We start from the raw sequence: 21,699 nt of genomic DNA on the forward strand, positions 1-21,699 counted from the left end.
GTAGTGTTGAGGAAGCAGAAGAAAAGATGGAAATGGGTATATGTTTTATATGCGATAAACCTTTTACTGTGGAACATCAATTGCTTCATCACACAAATATTCAAATGATAATGAAGGAAGATGAAGAAGAAATTGATCTGGATAGTGAAGGTTTCATAGAGCAGAAGCAGAACGAGGGACCTGGTGTTACCTCTACAGAAGTTTATTCTCCCAAAATTGATGGTGTCTTTGCAGCTCCGATCAACTGCACAACACAACAAACCCTGAACTTAACGTCCACAATCTTGAACCAGAAGATTTCTTATTCGACTCCAATTTTCTCTAATTCAATGTTGCCTGGCAATGAGGACACAAAGAAGACACATGTTGAAGCCAAAGTAATTGTAGATTCAAATTCAGAGATGAAGAATATTGCTAGGGACTCTTCTTTCTTAACTGGTTGTAATGTTGTTCCGACACCGTCAATCAAGGAAGGTTTCACTGCAAAGCCAAGTATTGATGCCTATAGTTTGCTGCAACCTGCCCTTCAAGTGTTTGATGAAATGTCCATGAAAAAGATGAAAGCCACATCTTTAAACCAACTAGCAACCATGACAGCATCTGTGCCAGTTATGGTTCGACAACTAAAAGTCCTTCTAAGCTTTGACAATCTCAAATGTTTTGATCCCGGTGGATTGCTGTCGCTCTCGTTTCCGCCAACTTATTTCGTTCCGTTTCTATCAAGAACGACACCCTCAAGTGAGTGTCCATTCTCTTCAATTCTGTCACAAACGTCTCCAACAATAACCGAGTTCCAAACGATGCAATCTTCACCTGGACAAGCTTCAGGCTGGCCATGGGTACCAAAAATCATCATAATCCAAAATAGATATAAGATTTTTAGTGAAATGTATCGAAACACAGTGCAAAAGTTTTCTGTGGGGAGGAAGGGTTTGTCGGATACAATTTTCCTTTCATTCTCTGTAGATCGGAGAAAGAGCAAATCAATTGGAAAAGCTTGCTCACACCATGTTGAGGAAGATGCGTGGACCTTGAGTATCCCACTTGTAAAGAATGGCAACATCATACACAATCACTCAGCAAGAATGCAGTTCACACATGGCAACAATAGGACTCTGTCGTCAGTGCCTACACCACCAGATCAATATTTCCGGTGGGCAAAAGCAATATTTCAGGTTTTTCACTATAATTTTCTTAGTAAAGGTTATGATTCTGATTGTGTTTGGATGTATTATGATGAAATAACAAAATGGCTTTTAAGATGGATGTGGATTTATATACTGAATTTTGTGGAGACAAATCATTATCCACTTGAAGACCCTAATTATTTCATCCAACTGTTTGATCAAATGTCAAAGTACCTTGTGGTTGTTTGGGATGCTATCTTTAGTAGGTGTAGAGATCTTGAGTCAGAAAGTGTTTCTCTTGATTTATCCAAAGACCTTCAAAGGGTGGATATTAAGCTTGTTGAGTACACCATTACCAACATGTTGCATTGGAGTTCTTTGAAGTTTTTTATCTATGGAAGACTGATTAATTATGCAGATATCAAAAGAAGACTTTGTTAGGCTTTATGTGGTTAATTCTCTCAACACAAAGTGTTTTAATCTTAGTGGTGTTTTTGTTGCTTATGGTTTGAAAAAGCTCTCTGCAATACCACCAAGGAAAATTATTCTATTTTGCAATGGTTTGGTTGCTACTCGGCAAACTCATTTTGGAATGGAGGAGCCATCAACATTTTGTTCAAATTTTTTACAGGAACTAAAGAAAATTGGACAAATGGTGGAAGGTTATTCTTACTATGTCATTGATTATTTTTCTGATGATACACAGTTGGTGTTTTGTTTGTATAACTACATCCATCCATTTATTCTAGATATCAAGGATAGTAGTGGTAATTTAATCTGCATGCATACAAACGTTACTAGCATGGTTTGCATTGTTACTAGCATGGTTTGGAATGCAGTAGTTCAGCTAGATGTGGCTTCAATATTCAAATCCACTACATCTCACAATTTAGAGACTCATAACTTGTTCCATGTGCTTGGATTGAAACTTTTCACAACCAAATATGTTGCTGCCTACTCTTCACCAGAGAGATCTCGACTAGTTCTAAATCAGTTTGCTTTTGTAGCTGTCTTGCACAGGAAGATGATCAATAGGGGAAGTGTTCGACATGCTAAAGTTCTAAGCAAATGGAAAGCTTTGCCTCTTAAACATGGCACTTGTGATTGTTAATCCTTGAGGACAAGGATGTTTGAAGGGGAGGGTATTGTGACAGGATTTAAGTATCAATTAATAGTTTATTTTAAATAATAATTTATCTTATGTCATTTTACTATTTTAGCCCTTAGGGTTGTATTTAAAGGCATTGTGTCTCACTTTGAAAAAGGCAATCAATCAATATTTAACAAATTATCTTCTTCTCTAAAAAACAACTCTCAATTTATTTTACATTTCTCATTTGTACCGAATTCTATTCAATTCATTAGAATTCCTACTTTGAGACTCGATTTTATCGGTTTCGTCCCTAGAATCTATTTATCCATTACAATATCATCATAATTAACACCAGAGTTTTCACCAGCTCTGTATGGACTAGTCCATCGTAATTAACATCAGAGGGAATTGATTTGAGACCTTGAAAGAAGTAAACTTTCAAGCCAATATCACCAGGCCAACTCAAGTGGGTTCTCATCTAAATGTTGATTGTTGTAATTGACAATCTAACCAACATTATATTCAACATCCTTTATGTTTGTCTATTTTGCATTACATTCTTAACATTTGGGATGAACAAAGACCCAACATTTGATTCGAGCTCAAAGAAATTGAAAAAAAACAAATGTCGTGTGAGTTTAATCATGTTAACATGTCATTAGTTTTGTTAGGCAATAGATGGTTCCATTCGGATGGTGTTAAGCGGTTCAAGCTCTAAAGATACGTGAAAATCATTTCAAATTTTCTCATTTGCGTCATAGTTGCCACTTATGTTGCTTTCAAAAATGTACCTAGAGGCTAGAGTTATAGATATTAGATTGATAGACTAGAAATTGAACCAAAAGAATTCTCATGTAAATTATTCAAATTACAATAAACATTTACAATGTGCACTATGAGTTTCATGTTCAAAAAAAAATCTCGAAGGTTTGTTCATCACAATCAAACTTTTTAAAAATGAATCTTGAAATAAATATCTAAAATTCAAAATTTGATTCCTCTACAAAGTCAATGCATGTTGTTAGAGACAATGGGTCGATGTGTGTCTAAGCTTAAACCGAATAATGAGCGACTATGGTGGGATTCGCTTGGGAGAGAACTTGTGTTAGGCAAGTGGCATGCTGGTTGAAAAGGTGTTGCGATGATAATTTTTGAGATTTTGGTTTGAGAATCACATTCTATAAATAAAGTAAATGTTAATTTCAAAATTGTTGAATCTAAATGACGAGAGTAAAAATATCGAAAAAAATTAAAAAAAGAAACGATAATCCATAATCGGAGAACTTTGGAAGAGCAACGGGAGGGGAGCAAACAAAGATCACTAAAAGATTTTAGGCTTTTTAATTTTTGGTGAAATATTTTAAATTTAAATGACGTGTCCTATTTTGGTTGGTCGTGACTAAGGAATAAGGATGAAGAAATTCACCTTTGATAATAATCTGACGTGTACTAAATGGTTGACGTGTTATATTCTGATAGGACAAAATTACCAAGTGTGTCCGTGACTGTGTTGCTTGAAACTGTTTTCTCCCCAACCGAACGAACACATTACCGTCGCCGGAATTCTACGGCATCGCGATCCATCCACCGTTCACCGTCTTCTAACCAACCAAACCATCTAAATTAGGTATTTAACTCAGCTACCATTATTCAATTCAATATCTTTCGATTTCAGAAGCTAATATCAAACGTTTTCATTTTTGCAGTTTTTAATTCAATTCCAATTTCAATGTCGAAGGATAAAGATCCTACCAATTTGTCTCGCACCTTCAAATACCTTTTAGGTTTGCTTATTATTTTTCACTTTTTTAGATGTTGAGAGAAACAACTTAATTTGGAGCTTTTAGTATAAGCAACTTAATTTGCTTGTAAATGATAATGAGCTATTTCTATAACAAAGGATAAAATAAAGTTATATTGTTTTCGTATAAGTTACAAGTTGTGTTCAAGAGCTATCCTGGAGAGCTTATAAAAATAAACTGAAAAGTGAAAACAGCTTATGGACATGCGTAAGTTGTTTTCGGAGTTATCTGAAATAGTTTCACGAGTGTTTATGTAAGTAGATAAGCTCAAATAAGCCAATTCAAATAGACCTTAATTAGATTTACATTTGGCTCGTGACTCGGTTATTCTAAAATCACCTATCCTATATTTGGTTGGAATTTATTTATATTCTTCAAGTCTTTCTCTGAATTGAATAATGAGTTCAATGAGGATCATAGCTGCGGCAGATTAGTTTTACCACAGCATCCAATGAGAGCTCCGAGCTCCGAGCTCCTCATATTGCCACATAAGTCCATTTTGTAACTGCATTTTAAAAATAACTGCAAATGAATGTCATGATAAAACAAATTTATACCGACAATGCATGTCCTATTTTCTCTTGAATAATATGCTTTCTTAAATACATTGTGTGTGTGTGTGTGTGTGCGCGCGCGTGCGCTCACATTTTTTACTTAGTAAAGCTTTATGTGAGTTGGCTGATTCTGATATTTTTTGGGATAACATGTATCCAGCTACTCAATTCTTGTCAAGAGGAATTCCATTTATATTCAATACATGGATTGTAAGGCATCTCACAGAAGAGGACTACGCGGTAAGTTTTTTCCCCCAATTTTGATTGCTGTTACCACCTTCTGAGTGTATGATTGTAACTTACATCTTAAAATGGAATTTGGTTCACTTTAAAGTGAGCCTCACTTTAGATGAGCCAGATTTCTTAAAATGAGGTGTTTTCACTTACTATTCCAGTTTTGATGTTTCTTCTCATTTACTTGGCTTTGATATAGCATCAGTGATACCAGTATACATTTTTGTCGCCTGCTTTGATTCTAACTTTCTTTATTTCAGTGGCTTTTTTTGTCTGTGTATCATATGTGCTTTGCTGTTGTTGTTGGTGTTGTTCTGAGTTGCACTGTAAGCTCTTTTGATAAAATTTAATTTACCATGACGTCATCTTTTTTTTTTCTATGCAGATGTATGCAGTGCAGTTTCATCTATTTGTCACATGTGTTTTATTTCTTAGCCGGGAGGGCTTCCGGCGAGCATGCATGAGAATGGATATGAAACGGTGATCCTTATACTTTGCTAATTCTATTACGTAGGAATAACTATGCACTTAGGAAATTATGTTCACTGTTATCAAGTTAGTTTAGCTATTAGGAATATAAATGTTAGTGTGCTCTCATTGTTCATTGGGCCACAGGCCTTCTATCTTATACGCAGTTTACTCTATTGTACTAGGCCTTAGTTTCTGTTGAGCCTGTGTTCAGCTTGCACATTTCGACAGAATAACTAATTCTGTTAAGAGTTAGTTTCATGCAGTTATAACTGCACTGTTGTAGACACACTATATAAGAAACTCTTGTACACTTTATATCTTCAGGTTTTCTATTCTCTCTACTTAGTATTCTAAAATTGGTTTTCTTGCTTTACTCATCATTAGTGATTGAGCTTCTTCCATGGTTGATGATGAGGGATTTTTAGTTCTTTTAGTTCTCTTTGTTATGCTTATCCGATCTATGTTTTTGAACTACTCATTTATGGCATAAATGAGTTTAGTGTCAGGTTTAGAGCTATAGCATCATAGGCAAGTAATTATTATTTTAAGATGCCTTAGATAAACTATATAATTGTTCAATGTTGTAGAAAGAGTATTGAAAATCTGAATTGAGTCACTCAATTGTTGGCTATATGATATATGTATATCTATAATTATATTGAAAGAGCTAGTGAAAATGTAAATTAATGCCCTCAATTGTTGGTTGTTTTTATAATTCATTGATGGCTTAGAATATTATGAATTATTAAAATATTCAGATTATATTATGAATTATTAAAATACTCAGATTATTGAAATTAAAGGTTTATAACTTACATTATTTTTTAAAATTCAATTTTCCTATGCTTTTGCACGAGCTCCATTGTAATGTATAATATTTTTCACATTATAGTGATGGTACTTCAATTGAAGAAGATGTCGGGAGGCTAATGAAAGTAGCATGGATGAGTCTCCCACTTGGAATATTTGTTACCATTGTAGCATGCCTTTTTGTCTTCTGGTGGCAACAAATAAGTTATTTTAGTCCATATGGGCAAGCTGTCTTGATCAATGGTAATCAAATGAAACTTATTGTCACCTCTTTGCCCTTTCTTCTACTTTTATGGGTGATCATTAATCAATAAATCTTCATGTTGTCATATAATGTGATCTTTAATCAATAAAGTTCACTTGTTATGCCAGGTTGTGCCTGTATTTTGGAGCTTTTGGCCGAGCCTTTGTATATTCTTTCTCAGACCTTGGTCTTGCTTGAATTACGGTTGTTGGTTGAGACAGTAGCTACCTTCTCACGGTGCTTGACAATGTACTTTTTAATTGTCAAGCTAACTGGAATGGTAAGAGCTTTGTATATTTTGGTCTTTACTTTCCTTCTCGTTAAGCAGACACAGTCAATGCTTTTGCTACTATTCTTGTCACATACTAATTACAAGTTGATTTATTGGACTAATTTCTATTTTTCCAGTTACCACCGCCTTTGCAAATTACTTTAGTTTCTCTCTTTGTTTAGAGACAATTTGTTCTAATTTATTAAAAGTGAGACCATCAGACCAAATATTATCCTCATTTTTGCTCGTATAAATAATTCATTTATTACATTCTTGATGAACTGAAGGTTGTTCAGATGAATAAACATGCAATCTAATGACCAGGAGTAATTAAATAAAGAGAATGTTGTAGGAAATAGAGAAGAAAAACTAAAAATAGATTATTTGCTGATGATTTGGGATAAAAAAAAATCTAATTGAAAGACATTTAAATAAAATTTCTTTTTGTATTACATAGTTGTTGAAACCGATGGTTTCTAGCCCTTTGACTCTATAATTGTCAAATCTTGGCAGTTTAATGGCCAAGCAAAAGGAACTTCTAGTGCCTTACTCTTGCATTATGGACCATATGCAGCAGTGTTGCTTCTTTCAAGTAATTTATTTCATTAATTTTTGAAAACTTGTTGCACTATTTAATAAAAAAAACAACTATTTGTTAGTTTCATTTCCCTATCTGGCATTTTATAAGAACTAGTTTAGCAATGTGCATTGGATTTTTATGTATTTATAATTCAGAGTCTACCGAATAGAGTCTACCGAATAGAGTTTTATGTAATCTCCATGTAAGTGCAACTGATTCCTGAGGTGAATTTCCAGGAAAAATCAATCATATTTGCGCTGTCACAGTCTGCTTATGGAGCTTGCTTATTTCTTGGTTATTGGGGCTATCTGGTTATTTTTCGGAAATTCAGATATTCTTACCTTTTCCCATTCAGGTATAGTTATTTTGTTTTTGACAGAAATATCTCTACATGATTGTTACCTGTTACTTTTATCATTTTCTCTTCCAGAAGAAGATGAAGGGAATTTAAAGAAAAGTCAGACTGTTCACAAATTTAGAACTAGGCAGCAGTAGCTCAAGGAAAGGACTGTATTTTAGGAATTATATTGGCATATCTCTCGTTAACTTTGCGATGATTACTTTTCTAGCAGTGGTCTGACAAGCTTATAATGGAATATAGTAGGCTAGATCTTCTCAGGTCATTACAGAGGGATCATATTTGCTAGAATCTACTCGTAATCTTTATCGATCATTGTGTTTTTTTATCTGTTTTGTATGTGGATGTAAGCCTTTAGTTGGCTGTCGGTTGAACCATGTTAAATTGCATGTCTATGTAATTTATCTTGTTGTGCATGAAAATGGGTCCAATGAATCAGGCCTACAACCATATGAAATTGAGGAAAAGTGTGTGACAAATGTAGGAATATTGAGAAAAGAATAACAACTGAAAAGGGGCATGTAAGAAGGGATTGGAGAGAGAGAGAGAGAGAGAGAGAGAGAGAGAATATGGGGAATCTGGGCAAATCATGAGAGCGGTATTAGATAGGGGAGGAATAATTGCAGTGGCCTTTTTTTGAGATATTGGGTATGGTTTTGGTGTAGAGAGTAAGGAGCTGGTCCTTCTGTCTGGGTATATTTCAGTTTTCTTTTCCTTTTCTGCTAAATCCATCTTGAAAGGAGTAGTCTCCATTCCATTTTCCTTTAATTACTAATTTTCTTCATTTCAGAACCATTGTAAGCGGATATCTCCTCTGTTTCAGTTCAATATAGCAACATATTGTCATTTCTTAATTTCTTAATTTTTGAGTCCATTCCTAACAATACACTTACCTGTATTAGTCTATTGTGTTATGTCAGATTGATGCCTGTCTTAGCATGTCTTCGTACAGTGCTACACGTGATTTTATCATAACTGAATTCATGTATATATTGAATATGCTTTGCAAGGAATGGTTGAAACTCAATTATTTATGAACTTTATTTTGTTCGATGTTTGCTCTTTCATGTTATCATTGTGCACTGTGCAGTTTATAATAACAAATTTTTGCAGAAAAGGAAAAGTTATTGGATTTGACCAGCAGCTGTCCAAGATGTGTATGCTGTTTACCTTTCAATCCTTTCGAAAGTTGGTGCTTCAGGAAGGAGAGAAGATAGTGCTTGTGTGGTTTGATACACCATATAATCAAGCTGTATATGGCCTCGTAGATAAATTAGGTCAGTATAGGGTTTGAATAATTTGTGCTAGAGAAGATAGTGCTGTGTGTGGTTTGATAACCATATAATCAAGCTGTACATGTTTGTTGTCTAAACATGATTGTCTTTTTTGAAAAATACCACCTTTCAGGTAGCTTAGTGGTGAGACTTGTCTTTTTACCATTTGAAGAAAGTTCATATACAGCATTTGCAAGGTCTGCTTCAGGTTCTATTTCTGTCTCTTTTTCTTTTTCCGAACCTTAAAACCTTAATGTTTTGCTCTCTTTTCAGTTATTAATCACTTCTACTTCACTCTTGTTTCTTCCTTTTCTTTGTTTCTTCAGAAATCATAATGCATATATCTTTTGGTGTGCACATGCCTTTTGTTTATTGTTTCTCTCTTCCTCATTCACCTGAGTGTGTTAGGTTTAATTGAGTACCAGTTCCGTCAATTATTATTATTAATTTATTATTATTATTAGGACAAAACTTACCTGCATTTCCATACATGCATTTCTTACTTTTCCTCTCACAAAGAGGTAGTTTTTTTTATTAAAAAATAATTTTCTTTTATTTTTTCAAAATGAAAAAACACAAATAACCACCTCTTTGTGAGTGGAAAAGTAAGAAATGCATGTATGGAAATGCACGTAAGTTTTGTCCTTATTATTATTATTATTATTATTATTATTATTATTATTATTATTATTATTATTATTATTATTATTATTATTATTATTATTATTATTATTATTATTGTTATTGTTATTGTTGTTGTTGTTGTTGTTGTTGTTGTTGTTGTTGTTGTTGTCGTTTTGTTTCTGTTCTAGCTCTAATATGCTCAGTTCTTTCATGTTTAATCATAAAGTTTACTGTTTTGGCTAGGCATACAGCTATAGTGAAATTGTTTTCAATTTCACAAACTGAAGATGTTTTTGTAATGGCTGACAGGAGAATACCCAGGAAAACACAAGAAATTAGGAAACTGCTTGACAGAATCCCTCAAGTTAGTTTTGTTGATTGGTATGTCTTTTCATATTTTGTGCTGGATGAGTATTTATTAGTTTTCCTATTGTTCAGTACCGACAAGTTAACTGTGTTCCTTGTTTGAAATAAATGTAACATGGTTTGTATGAATGTTTATCGTTCTGTAAAGATTGGAAAGTCACATAAACAGATCCAGTCAATGTAAATTACTGCATAACCATTTGATACGCTGCCTGATATGATATTGGTTGTATGTTACTATTCTCTTATCTTTCGTAGTAAACAAACTTAAGTTATGTATTTTTTTCTCCATATGAATGTCTTTTAATGAATAAAAAAAAAGGAAACTCGAATCTTACTATTTATGAGACTGTGACTCTTCCTGTAGGGAAAATAAATAATATAGACAAACATGGATGTAACCATGAATGAAGTTTTGTAACAGATTGACCTTAGTTATTTAGGGTAAGTATTACGTGTACCAAGGAAGAACAATTTTATGCAAAACCAATGAATATGTTGTCTGCTTAGTAAGTATGTTGACACACATTTTAATAGAGACAATAACAATGGTGTTAAATGATCCCTCAACGAGGATGCTGTCTAAGGCATTGATAAGCCTTCTGAGACCATAAAATTACTGGTATGAAATTCTTAGACTGTTTTGTAGTTCGATTTTTGAATATCTAGTTTGTGATTTTTTTTGAAGAATCAATAATTTATTTATATTAAAGATAATTACATAGTCTTTCTTGTCACAAGTCACAGCTATTCTGTATTGTGGCTCTATCAAAGCCAGATAGCCTGCCTGTTCATTCTTATACACAAATTTAGTTACTTGTGCTGCTGTGATTAAGAGTTGCGTGTATAGCCTTAGTTATTTTCCACATAGGAGGAAATTTGGACATGCTATGCATTAAATTGTATATTCTGCTGTATAATATCCAGCTATGTGCTTTGCAGGCGTTGTTTTCATGGCATTTGGTCCAAGTTATTCTTATTCCCTCATTAGATTGTTGTATGGAAAAAAATGGAGTGATGGAGAAGCATCAACTGTCCTCCGCTATTATTGCTTTTATGTCATTGTTTTGGCAATGAATGGTAATTCACCTTGTCTGTTGCTGCTCAAATTTTTATTCCTTAAGGACATTTATCATTGGTTATGAGTTATTACCATAACATCTAAGTGTTTATTCTGCATATACTCGTTTTTTGGACACAATAGTTCTTGGGGCTTTATTATATAGATGAGGTAGGAATTAGTACATCGAATGTTAGTTTTATTGTTTTCATGATTCTTCATAGTTAAGTAACAGCAGAAGACTAGCCAGCAAAATGTGTAATTTTAAGTATATTCCATCTATTATTAGCAATGACCAACAGAATGAAGGCAGCTGGATAGGTAAGATTGGCATGGCTGTTTGGAAACCTACATAATTTTGTACTGTTAGAATAAAGTGTATGTGTGGAGGGGTAGAAATGCCCCTGTAACAGAAAATAACTAACAAAGGGGCAGGTAGGGAGTGTTATAAATAATCGTTTGCATGCGTATGAGGGGAAGGAGATGTGGTTTTGATTGGGAATGCAGGTGCTTGAAAACCTGACAAATACTCACCACTGGACTATTCTCGGCAAGGGATGTTGGACTCAATACCAAAGTCATTCTTTTTGGGACTCAATACCAAAGCCATTCTTTTTGGGACTCAATACCAGTGCTATCAGTCATATCAGAGCTCAAAATGTTGGGTGCTGAACTTCATGGTATGCATATCTTTAGGGATTTTTGGAAAGCTTGGAAGTTTGCAGGCGAGGAGTAGGGAAGAGGATTGACAGTACCTGACTACCTTTCCCGCTAGACTGTGTTTGGGAACCATTTTTGGGGGTAGCTGTTGGTAAATAACCCTGAGTAGAAAGGGTAGAGAATAAGGATTTATTACCAAAGAGGTAATTGGTGGCACCAGAATCCAGAACCTTGGAGAGACAAGCAACAGAGTTTGTGAAGCTATCAGTATGCACAACAAAGGAACTAGAACACGAGATTTGATGTTGCTGGACCACTTTAAAATATCAGAAATAAACAGTGGAGGGATGGAAGGGTAATCTATGGGACTTTCCAATACAACATGCTACATAAACTTCCTCTATTTTTTTATATTTTTTTACATAAACATTGTACAATTTGATTGCATTATGAAGAGTGTTGGAACTAGGATGACCTAGTGTTAAGATCCCTTTTTTGAGTAGGAAATAATTCCTAGAGCAAAACAGTATTGAGTAATAAAAAGAATGAAGATTGCAAAAGAAAGTTTTCATCCAACATCTCTTATGCACTTGTTTAATTCCCTTATTTATAACTAGCTAACCCCGGTGGATTAAATTCTTCATCTGTTCCTCCTCGTTTCAGGAACATCTGAAGCCTTTATGCATGCAGTTGCAACAGAGAGCCAACTCAAGCGTTCAAATGATTCATTACTTGTATTCTCTTTGATCTCTGTCGTTCTGAATGTCCTACTAATAAAGCTATATGGGTCAGTTGGCTTGATCATGGCAAATTCTCTCAGTATCCTTTCTGCCTTCTGGTTGCCTGTGCAGCAATCCTGTCAGTTCCTTATTTTATGCTATTCACTGTTTTTCATCCTTATTTATGGTAACCATGTGGATGCTGAAACATATCCGTTATTGTTTGTAACCCAGTGTTCAAATGAAAGTTAAAGGAAAATTAAGATCTAAATGCACAAGATTAAGGAAAATATATAAAGAAAGGCCCTTGATCATGGGAAAGAAATTGAGAATATAGCAAAGGAAATGCGTTAACTCTTCTGTGTTAGTGTATTTACTGTCATAGTTATTATTTTAAGATCTTTATTAACATGCTGAATTAAACTCCTACTTTCTTTTTGACATTATTGCATTTATGTGTATCTTAATATCAATAAAACTCAACTAGCATCCCCCCTCATAATCATATAGCAAAAAATTAAAGGAATAAAAAAGTCTAGCATTGTGGAGGTTTTGTTCTTCTGATGAGGAATGAGTAGGAAGTTGTGTTGCATTTTTAACACCGACTTTACTAAATATTTGTATGATCTCTATGTTCTGAAATATATGTAGACACATTGACTTAAATGGTTGCGAGATTGGCCAATGGCATGATCTGCTGCTACCACTGATAATTTACTAGATTATGCCAGGTGCAACAGTGCCTAGACAAGTAACATTACTAGCATGCCAACAGAGTCCTAACCTAGATACTTCTGTCTAAACAGATGAAATCTAATGCGGTTATTTGTTCAACCATAATTAGCATATTAATTAGACCCCTTCTTAAAAAAAAGAGCATATTAATTAGATCCTATTAGTTCAACCTTTGATTCTCACATTTAATTTACATCATTTATGAATGAAAAGTTTTGTTTTGATCCTTCACTTGACTAAAGATATGAGTTTGAGGATTTTATATTCTGCAATGTTCATAAAGGATTATTTCAAGGTATGACAACTGGCTTTGATTTGGTTGACCGTAATTTGATGCAAATATTGATACTGACTTTGATATTTTGCTCTATTTTGTCCACAGGGATCTTCCTCGTTTTCTTTTCGTGGCTGCTTGCCTTCAGGATGGGTTATTCTGTTACTTTCAAGTGTAATCACTCTCATTTCTGAGAATGTATTTTTGGACCAAGATAATTTCTGGCCAACATTTATGATCCATTTCTCTGTTGGGTTGGCTTGCTTCTGTGTGTCATCATATGTGATGTATGTACTCATTTCCATTTATTCTAAGAATTTCTGTTGAATATAATTGTTTATTCTCACTTTCTTTTTTGTTAACATACTTTTGTTTTGATCTTTTAGCTACTGTCGGGAAAAACCTTTCATCAAGAAAATTATTCGCTTTCGTGATCACTCGGACTGATGACTTCCACAAGTTAGCTATGAGGTGAGTTTTGTTCCTTTCAAACAACTGATTTCTTTAAGATTTATCCTTGGATATGATAAATAAGTATTTTATTTTATTTTGCAGATAGTTGAAGATGAGGAATTACTAATTAGTTTTCTCCTGGGGGACAGTATGTCCCAAACTGACAACATAAATTTTGGTACATGCATAATGCTACTTCTTCCAAATTTTTGTAAATTTAACTTAATGAATACAAATTACAGTGAATTCTTCTTAGTTTTTGCTTTGTCTATTTATCTATTTTTCTGAAAGTTGAGTGTTGTATATGGTGAGGTGTACAGGACATGACGCATTACGTGTACATGGGACAGAAAATCGTGTTTATGGTCATAATATTTGATGTTGAGATGACCATTGATTTTTCCACATTGCTTTTTCAACATATGTTGGTTTAATTGGACAGGAGCTTGACTTTTCTTAAACAATGTCTTGAATTCTAAGTTTTGTGAATTATAAAAACAAGTATAGGAAGAGGTTTAACTATATGAGTCTACTCAACTCAAAGTATGCTGAGGCTCTGGAAGAAATAAGAGTCTCTGATCATAAATCTCATGTTCATTTTGAACCGGAGCAGTGTATCCTTTATTTTGGGCTCAACAACTAGGATAGTTTTCCTATATCACATTTACACGATTTTTTTTTTTTATTAACCCTCTGGTTTTCAAGAAAAATGGGCTCCGGTAACACAAAAATCCTCTGAGTATTACATTTGAGCACTTTAAGAAATTTACTGTGTCCCCCAGAAATCCTCACTCACTCTTGAATAAACACAGTGACTAATATGAAAAAACAGTGTCCTTAATATTGTTGATAGTTGTTGTGGCCAGTCTGGCCGATTGGCCGTACTGGAGTGGGAGGACTAATTAGACGTGGTGGTGATAGCTAGGTTGTCTGGTTAAGGAGTTACTTAGGTCTATCTAATATCACTTATGCAGAGATTATGGCTATTTATCATGGTTTATGACCCGCGAGAAATTTCGGCTTTGTTATTCTGATTAGAATGGTGTCATCGATCTCCTAAATAAACCTTTGAACAAATATCATTGCTTTGCATCTGTCATTACCAACATCCTTTGATCTAATGAACTTGGATTGAGAGGTAAAATTGTGTCACTCTCTTGGAGGATGAAATGTTAGCATGGATTTTCTAGCAAAGTGCGGTACTAGCAATGACATCAAGCGGAAGCTTTGAGAATACTCCCCATGATGAAATAAAAACAGTTATCCATTACATGAGGAATCTTGTTACCCGTGGTTGATTCCCCTTATATTTGAGTTTTTTTCCTTCGTTTTTTCTTCTTTTTTTGCTCTTGTTTTTCATTGTACCAAAAAGTAAACTCAACAAAATATATATAAAAATTAATACAAAAAAGTAGTGTAATTGCAGAAACCAGAGGTGTTTACGGTTCGATTTGAATTAATTTTGAGGCAAAAATTCATTTGATCCAAAAATATATTTATTTGCGGTATGGTTCGGTTTTGAATGATAATATTTAAAAATAAAAAAAAAAGAGTCAGATATAAATTCATGTGGTTTAATTTGCATCGGTTTTTGGATATCTAAATTACACATTGTATTTTTTTTATTAAATATTAATATTATTATAAGAACAATATAAAATAATAGCTTGACATGTAAAATATAACCTATACAGTAATATATTAAAATTAATATTTTAGAATAACAATTATCGGTTATATTTTAAACATTTGAAATAGTAACAAAAATAAATTAAACTAATAGTAGAAAGTAGTATTAACAAAATTTGTCTCATAAGTGTATCTCAAATGGTAGGTACCAGAGACATTATTGGAGTGACCGGGGTTCGAATCCCAGATTTCACATTTCTTCAAATTTAAATATGTGAGAGTCTAACCACTATGTTACTTGACAAAAAAAAATTATTAACAAAATTTAAAACCAACAAATAATAAGTTAATATAATATATCATATTAATAAATAAATATTAAAATATATGTATTCGGTTTAATTTGATTTGGATTTGTTTTAAAATATCAATCCAAAGTCCATTCTAATCAACTGTTTTCATAAAAAGAATACGCAAATAGATTAAAAAAAAAAAAAATCAATTTCCAATATTTTTAGATCAATTTTTATTTGGATTAGTTTGCATATTTTTTTTTTTTTTTTATAATGAATTGGTTTGCATTTGAATATCCTTAGCAGGAACTAATTACATAATTATCCAATAAACGTATATGAGACGGAGTATATAAAATAAAAATAATCCTATTATTATTCCCGTAATAATACATTAAAAAAAAATAGAGAAATAAAATCTGGGCAGTTTCGTGAGATCTCAACCGAACGAGCGAGGGTGAGTGAGGTGTGCAATCTGCTTTACGTTCACAATAACAAATTCATCATCTATCTATCTAAGAGGTTAGTTACGATTAGGTTTTCATTCTCGATTCAATTCTTCATTCAAATCTCATCCGAATTCATTCCTTTCTTAAATCTGCAACAGTAATTGTTTTCAGTTTTGAACTCAATCTGAAGTTTATTCGATTAATTAATTAATTTGTATTTGGTTGTTTCAGGGGCGAAGTTAGAACGATGATGTTGCCGATACTTGCTTTGATTGTTGCAATTTTCATTCCAAATGGAGTTTTGTCAATTCCCTCTTCCACAGTTCCCGCATTTCTTTGGTCATCTCATTATAACCTGTAATTCATCTCTTTATGGCATTTGATTCATGTCTCTGCGTCGCGAGTAGTTAGAATTAAAGTTAGATATAGCTAGAAACAGTAGATTTGTTATAATTTAGGAGATAGAAAAGTTTTCTGGTTTTCCAAGGGTTTAGGAGATGATGATAGTAAAAGTCGTGTGGCTTGATCAATCTCTTTATGCTGTTTCATTCATGTCTGCGTCACTAGTAATAATTAGAATTATTAGATAGCTAGCAACGCTAGATTTGTTTTAATTTAGGAGATACAAATTTTTTGTGGTTCTCCAAGGTTTAGGAGATGATAGTAGAAGTCGCGGCGTGCGTGGCTTGATCTACCGAGATTTAGTAATAATAGTGTAATTCTAATAGATCAGCAGTTTTAGGTTTCTTTTCAGATTGGCACCACATTTCGTTCATCACAGACATGGTCAGGCTGGGGATAGGTTTCATGGATTATTCAACAAAGTTTCATTCTATAATTTATGGTGGTTTTTAAGATGTATAGTAAGTAGAGAATGAAAGCAGAAGATAATCTGAAAACATAAACCAGGTTAGAATGAAAAGAAGCCGATAACCAGAAAAGATAAACAGGGTTAAAATGGAAAAATATGCAACACCCTCATCTTGTTCTTGTTGTGCTTAGTGGTAACAGTGTTAATATGCTAGATGCTTCATGTTTCATGTTTACATTATGTTGTTCAACAAATCAGAAAATTGTTTATATCTTTTTGGACCTCTGCAGAGTCTCAGACAATGGATTGAAGGAGTCTGTTAATTATCAGGTCATTTCTCCAAAAGACCTAGCAAAGTCTGTTTTATCTGAAGCAGGCTGGTCAAATTTTCTGGTATTATACATATCCACAACACTAGTTTCCTATTATGTATTCCGCACTTCTCTTCATCCTTTTCTCAACCTTTATCAAGAAGAATGGCCTGCTATTTTGCTTTCTATATATATATGCTAGTATTTATTCAGTTTATGTTTCTTCTACAATTGTGTCTGCTGTTGTATTTTTAATTCCCTTTTTCAAAATTTATTTTTTTGGATAGTGCAAAGGGAAGAAATCTCAGGATCCTCTCGATCTGGCACTTCTATTTGTGGGTGGAGAGGTAATATCGTTCAAGTGTTTATATAGATAGTTTGTGTTGCAACTTTTTCCATTTTGCAAGTGTTGTTTGCTTGTGATTTCTGTCAACGAGTGCAGTTGCATTGTTTTAATAAACTATGTTACATTTTATTACCCTTGCAGTTACAATCTTCAGATTTAAGTTTGAACAAGCATGCAAGCTCAGCTCTTTCAGACTTGCTCAAGGTGAGAGAATTGTGACATGTAGTCTTAAGTTTTTTATGTAAACCTGTTACAGGACCGCTGATATACTAAATTTTTCGAACTTTAACTGTGACATTCTCCATTGTCATGAACAGGACTCTTTTGTTAGATCCAACACTTCCATGGCATTTCCTTATGTTTCAGCATCGGAGGATGTGAATTTGGAAGATTCATTGGTTTCAGGCTTTGCTGAAGCCTGTGGAGATGATTTAGGAATCGGCAACGTCGCTTTCCTTGGATCTTGCTCCATGGGTAATGGAAATCATGAAGAAACTCCAGCTTCACGCTCAGTTCAAGTAATCAATGTGACATGAACAATTATGGAATTTTAGTCCCTTTTCTTGCAATGGTGGTGTGATGCTCTTTATTGTTGGTTTTAACTTTACAGGCCTATTTGACCAAGAGGATGGAAGAGAGTCACAAAGGGAAAACAGATTTGGTTGTGTTCTGCAATGGACAGTCTCAAGCTTCGAAAGATGTTGACAGAACACAATCTGAAGGTACATCTACTTCAGAGTTATGGGCTTTGTCAGACATAATCTTACCATCTGCTAAACTCTCATGCATGTATATTTTTAGGTGAAGTTCTATCTGAGCTTATCAGCTCTGTAGAGGAATCTGGGGCAAAATATGCAGTTCTTTATGTGTCAGATATCTCGAGGTCAATCCAGTATCCTTCTTACAGAGAACTGCAAAGGTTTCTAGCAGAAAGTACAACAGGGAATGTATCAACCAATTCTACAGCATGCGATGGAGTCTGCCAGCTTAAATCATCGCTTTTGGAGGGACTTTTTGTGGTAAGTTTCTTTTCCCATTTTTACAAGTGCAGTGAGTTGATGACTTTGGAGTTCTTGTTGAAATATATTATAGTTACAATTATACCACTTTTATTTTATTCTTTTAATGCTCCATTTTTTCTTCTGTTTTTCCCTTTCCTTCTCCATGATTAAATTTTCTGGTATTGCAAGTACACTTCATTGGCATGCTTGCGTAGATTTTTGGCTGAATCCCTCAAATTTTAATGATACAATATAAGCATGAAAGATATTGTCCCGTAGTATATTTGAACATTCTCAGCATCCTCACTTGCTCCCCTACAAATTATGCACTTTCTTTTATTTGGTTTGTGTTAAAACTTCTAGCCACTATTGCGTGGCATCTTTCCATGTAGAACTGCTGTCTTTCCATCTGATATGTGGAAATTTATTGACAACACTAAACTTAAGAAGACCTTGTATGAATTTCTATAGACAGACTATGTTGTGGATTGAATATTGATGTGCTCATCCTCAAATGGCACAATGTTAGTACATTTGCGAGTAGGTTCGGTCACCACTGTGATATCGAGAGTTGGTGTCCTGACAGATTTATCCTTAATTTGGGGCGTGATTCTAGCTGAAAATCCTTTTTGAAATTTAATATGAGCTGGGTCGGATTGGGGGAACTCAAATAAAATAAAAAACGTAACATTATTCATTTCTTTCGTCATCGCGCGCAAGTTGCTTTGTGCAGAGACCAAACGACAACGCCCCTCCCTTTCTTCTCTATGACTGTCTCTCACACCTTCCTCCGCTTGCGTCGCCGCTTCATTCTTCCTTCGGCGATTGCAACATGGTCTCGTCCTTCTTCCCTTTGTTTCTTGCGAGTTGCTTTGTGCAGAGACCAAACGACAACACCCCTCCCTTTCTTCTCTGTGACTGTCTCTCACACCTTCTTCCGCTTGCGACGTCGCTTCATTCTTCCTTCGGCGATTGCAACATGGTCTCGTCCCTCTTCCTTTTGTTTCTTGCGAGTTGCCTGTGGTTCCTCTCCTCTGTTTCTTGAGAGTTCATACAGTTATTTTCTTGTGTAATTGGTTATGAGCTTAATTTGATGTTTTGATTTAGAATTTTCTTCAACTAATATAATTTTTATGCATAGGTGTGTATAACTATAATTATAAGTATAGTTTTTCCCTATTAGTAGGATCTTACAATTTGTGCTAGATCCTCGAGGTAAGATCTTTCAACCCCCTCCCGTCTTGTGCAGATTCTCGATTTTCACAACATTGAAATGGTATAAGTGTTGCTTGGACTTTTTGGAGAACCCTGCATTTGAACTATTTAAACAAAATAATATATGAACATCATTTATAAATAAATAGAAAACGGTGAAGTTCAAAGCTAGAAGCTAAATTCAACAACAAAACAAAAATTATAGAATAAATATCCAAAAACAAGTTACAATTTACTGCATCAAAATTACTAAAAATGTGCTCAGTTTACTACATAAAATAGGTGTTGCTCCATGTCAGAGCTATATTAGAGCAAGAAAAAAATTATTTTAAATTTGACACCTAAATGTGGTGTCTTATACATGTCGTATTAACACATGTTAGACATGAGACAAACCTAAAACCAGAGGATTGTTGTAACTCAGATATGATTATAAATTTATAACTCAAATTCATAATAAAAGATAATGATATTATCTACAATGACCAACACCTTCCATTAATGTCCGATGTTACTTCAACTCATTTTGTGTGACTTTGCTGATATAATTATTTACTTTCTCCAAGGATCTACCTAAGTTATCTTTGCTTGCTTAGGATTTATCCTTTCTGATGGTATGGATTATAGTTTAATTTTAGAACTTCAGAAGTGAATTTATTTTGGTGCAACTAAGCTTCAGTAAGCCTGAAATTAGAAGGAATGTTGATTTTAGACTGTATTGACCATAAACACAAATTGACTTTTCTGAAATCTAATAAAATTAATCATCCCGATACGATCAAATGTCGAGATCAGCTCTTACATTCGATATGCGCAAGACAGCAATAACAGCTTTCCATTATCATTTGCATCTCTGTCTGACATTTGGCTTCGTGTGGATCACACGAGTAGGAGGCTGTCTTTTATGATTTATTTTCCTGTTTAAAAATAGCATCTTCTGAGCATTGTGGGAATATTACAACATTTATGATGTCCTGATGAAATTGCTTTTGTGATAATACAGAGCATAGTTTTGTTAATAATTTTGATATCGGGGCTTTGCTGTATGATGGGAATTGACACTCCAACAAGATTTGAGGTGCCACAAGAGTGATGATCCATTTGTCAAAGCTAATAATTCTCTGGTGCTGGGTCTACTGCATTAAAATATTACTGCTATATTATTTTGCGATTTTTACGGAGGCTCGGATGAATGTCCTGTAATCTTTTATTCATTTCAGGGACTTAAATAATGTGTACTACCAGTATATAAAGTAAAACATCTATTTTAGGTTTTAGTTTTGATCCTGCTGGTGTTGTAAAATTTTAAGTAAGAAGAATTCACAGTATTTTGAGTATTCATTCCTGTTTTCTCATCTAGTATGGGACTTTCAATAAATTGACAGTTGTTTTTATGTTTTACTATTCTGTTATAAGTAACCAGAGAAGGCAAAAAAGCATCAAATGATGAGTGAATGAATATTCATTCACCCTTAATTATTCTCGTTATTATCGAATCTGTACAACGTACTTCTGTACAACATACTTCGATTATAACGAGGGTCACATCAACGGATTAATAGAACTTACTGATAACATAACATGGGTATAACTGTTAACAGAAACAGTGGAATATAGAGGATGCAAGACCTCCTCAAAAGATGGAACTTGTATACCTAATGTGCTGATGTATACCCTTCTTTAATGATGAATGGTAATATACTGTAAGAGTTTGGGTATCCTCCATTTAGTCTCTATAAGACCAAAACTAAAACTAAAAGTATTTGCCTCTACTATTAGAGGACAATTCATGAAAAATGTGAAAGAGATAAATTATGTACATAAAAGTAGAAGGGAGTACAATTTGGAGGATGTAGTTTTAGTCATAAAATTTGGAGACTTTTGCAGTTAGATTGTAAAGTGCAAGTGCATATTCGTCATACGGGAGGCAAATTT

At 33.9% G+C, this 21,699-nt stretch overlaps 2 protein-coding genes across 4 annotated transcripts; both read left to right on the forward strand.

Moving 5' to 3' along the window:
• The first annotated feature begins 3,711 nt into the window (after window positions 1–3,711).
• On the forward strand, window positions 3,712–14,099 carry LOC123923240 (protein RFT1 homolog). 2 transcript variants are annotated; one of them, XM_045975926.1, is made up of 16 exons: window positions 3,712–3,847; window positions 3,927–4,004; window positions 4,737–4,816; window positions 5,196–5,290; window positions 6,174–6,334; window positions 6,464–6,615; window positions 7,423–7,541; window positions 8,658–8,821; window positions 8,952–9,026; window positions 9,752–9,823; window positions 10,751–10,888; window positions 12,192–12,347; window positions 13,225–13,277; window positions 13,365–13,543; window positions 13,643–13,727; window positions 13,812–14,099. In XM_045975926.1, the coding sequence occupies exons 2-15, from the start codon at window positions 3,950–3,952 to the stop codon at window positions 13,701–13,703; spliced, it is 1,560 nt and encodes a 519-aa protein (XP_045831882.1). In that variant the 5' UTR covers window positions 3,712–3,847; window positions 3,927–3,949; the 3' UTR covers window positions 13,704–13,727; window positions 13,812–14,099. The 2 variants fall into 2 exon arrangements, with proteins under 2 accessions (XP_045831882.1, XP_045831883.1); XM_045975927.1 differs by lacking the exons at window positions 13,225–13,277; window positions 13,365–13,543; window positions 13,643–13,727; window positions 13,812–14,099 and adding an exon at window positions 12,482–13,218 and having other exon boundaries at window positions 12,192–12,386.
• A 1,882-nt stretch (window positions 14,100–15,981) lies between these two features.
• On the forward strand, window positions 15,982–21,158 carry LOC123921241. 2 transcript variants are annotated; one of them, XM_045973697.1, is made up of 9 exons: window positions 15,982–16,153; window positions 16,312–16,437; window positions 17,182–17,284; window positions 17,490–17,549; window positions 17,690–17,752; window positions 17,866–18,066; window positions 18,159–18,270; window positions 18,350–18,567; window positions 20,768–21,158. In XM_045973697.1, the coding sequence occupies exons 2-9, from the start codon at window positions 16,328–16,330 to the stop codon at window positions 20,855–20,857; spliced, it is 957 nt and encodes a 318-aa protein (XP_045829653.1). In that variant the 5' UTR covers window positions 15,982–16,153; window positions 16,312–16,327; the 3' UTR covers window positions 20,858–21,158. The 2 variants fall into 2 exon arrangements, with proteins under 2 accessions (XP_045829653.1, XP_045829651.1); XM_045973695.1 differs by having other exon boundaries at window positions 15,997–16,153; window positions 16,312–17,284.
• Window positions 21,159–21,699: the final 541 nt, after the last annotated feature.

The sequence above is a fragment of the Trifolium pratense genome, linkage group LG4 (genome assembly GCF_020283565.1).
Source record: "Trifolium pratense cultivar HEN17-A07 linkage group LG4, ARS_RC_1.1, whole genome shotgun sequence".
Taxonomy (NCBI): domain Eukaryota; kingdom Viridiplantae; phylum Streptophyta; class Magnoliopsida; order Fabales; family Fabaceae; genus Trifolium; species Trifolium pratense.

What these genes read in the sequence shown, in the direction of transcription:
- LOC123923240 (XM_045975926.1), top strand. Translation starts at nt 3,950, where the DNA reads ATGTCGAAGGATAAAGATCCTACCAATTTGTCTCGCACCTTCAAATAC. An exon ending in CAAGTTAGTTTTGTTGATTG is followed by an intron (nt 9,824 to 10,750) that starts GTATGTCTTTTC and finishes TGTGCTTTGCAG; the next exon opens with GCGTTGTTTTCATGGCATTT. An exon ending in CATTGTTTTGGCAATGAATG is followed by an intron (nt 10,889 to 12,191) that starts GTAATTCACCTT and finishes TCCTCGTTTCAG; the next exon opens with GAACATCTGAAGCCTTTATG.
- LOC123921241 (XM_045973695.1), top strand. Translation starts at nt 17,048, where the DNA reads ATGCAACACCCTCATCTTGTTCTTGTTGTGCTTAGTGGTAACAGTGTT. An exon ending in TGACAGAACACAATCTGAAG is followed by an intron (nt 18,271 to 18,349) that starts GTACATCTACTT and finishes GTATATTTTTAG; the next exon opens with GTGAAGTTCTATCTGAGCTT. An exon ending in TTTTGGAGGGACTTTTTGTG is followed by an intron (nt 18,568 to 20,767) that starts GTAAGTTTCTTT and finishes GTGATAATACAG; the next exon opens with AGCATAGTTTTGTTAATAAT.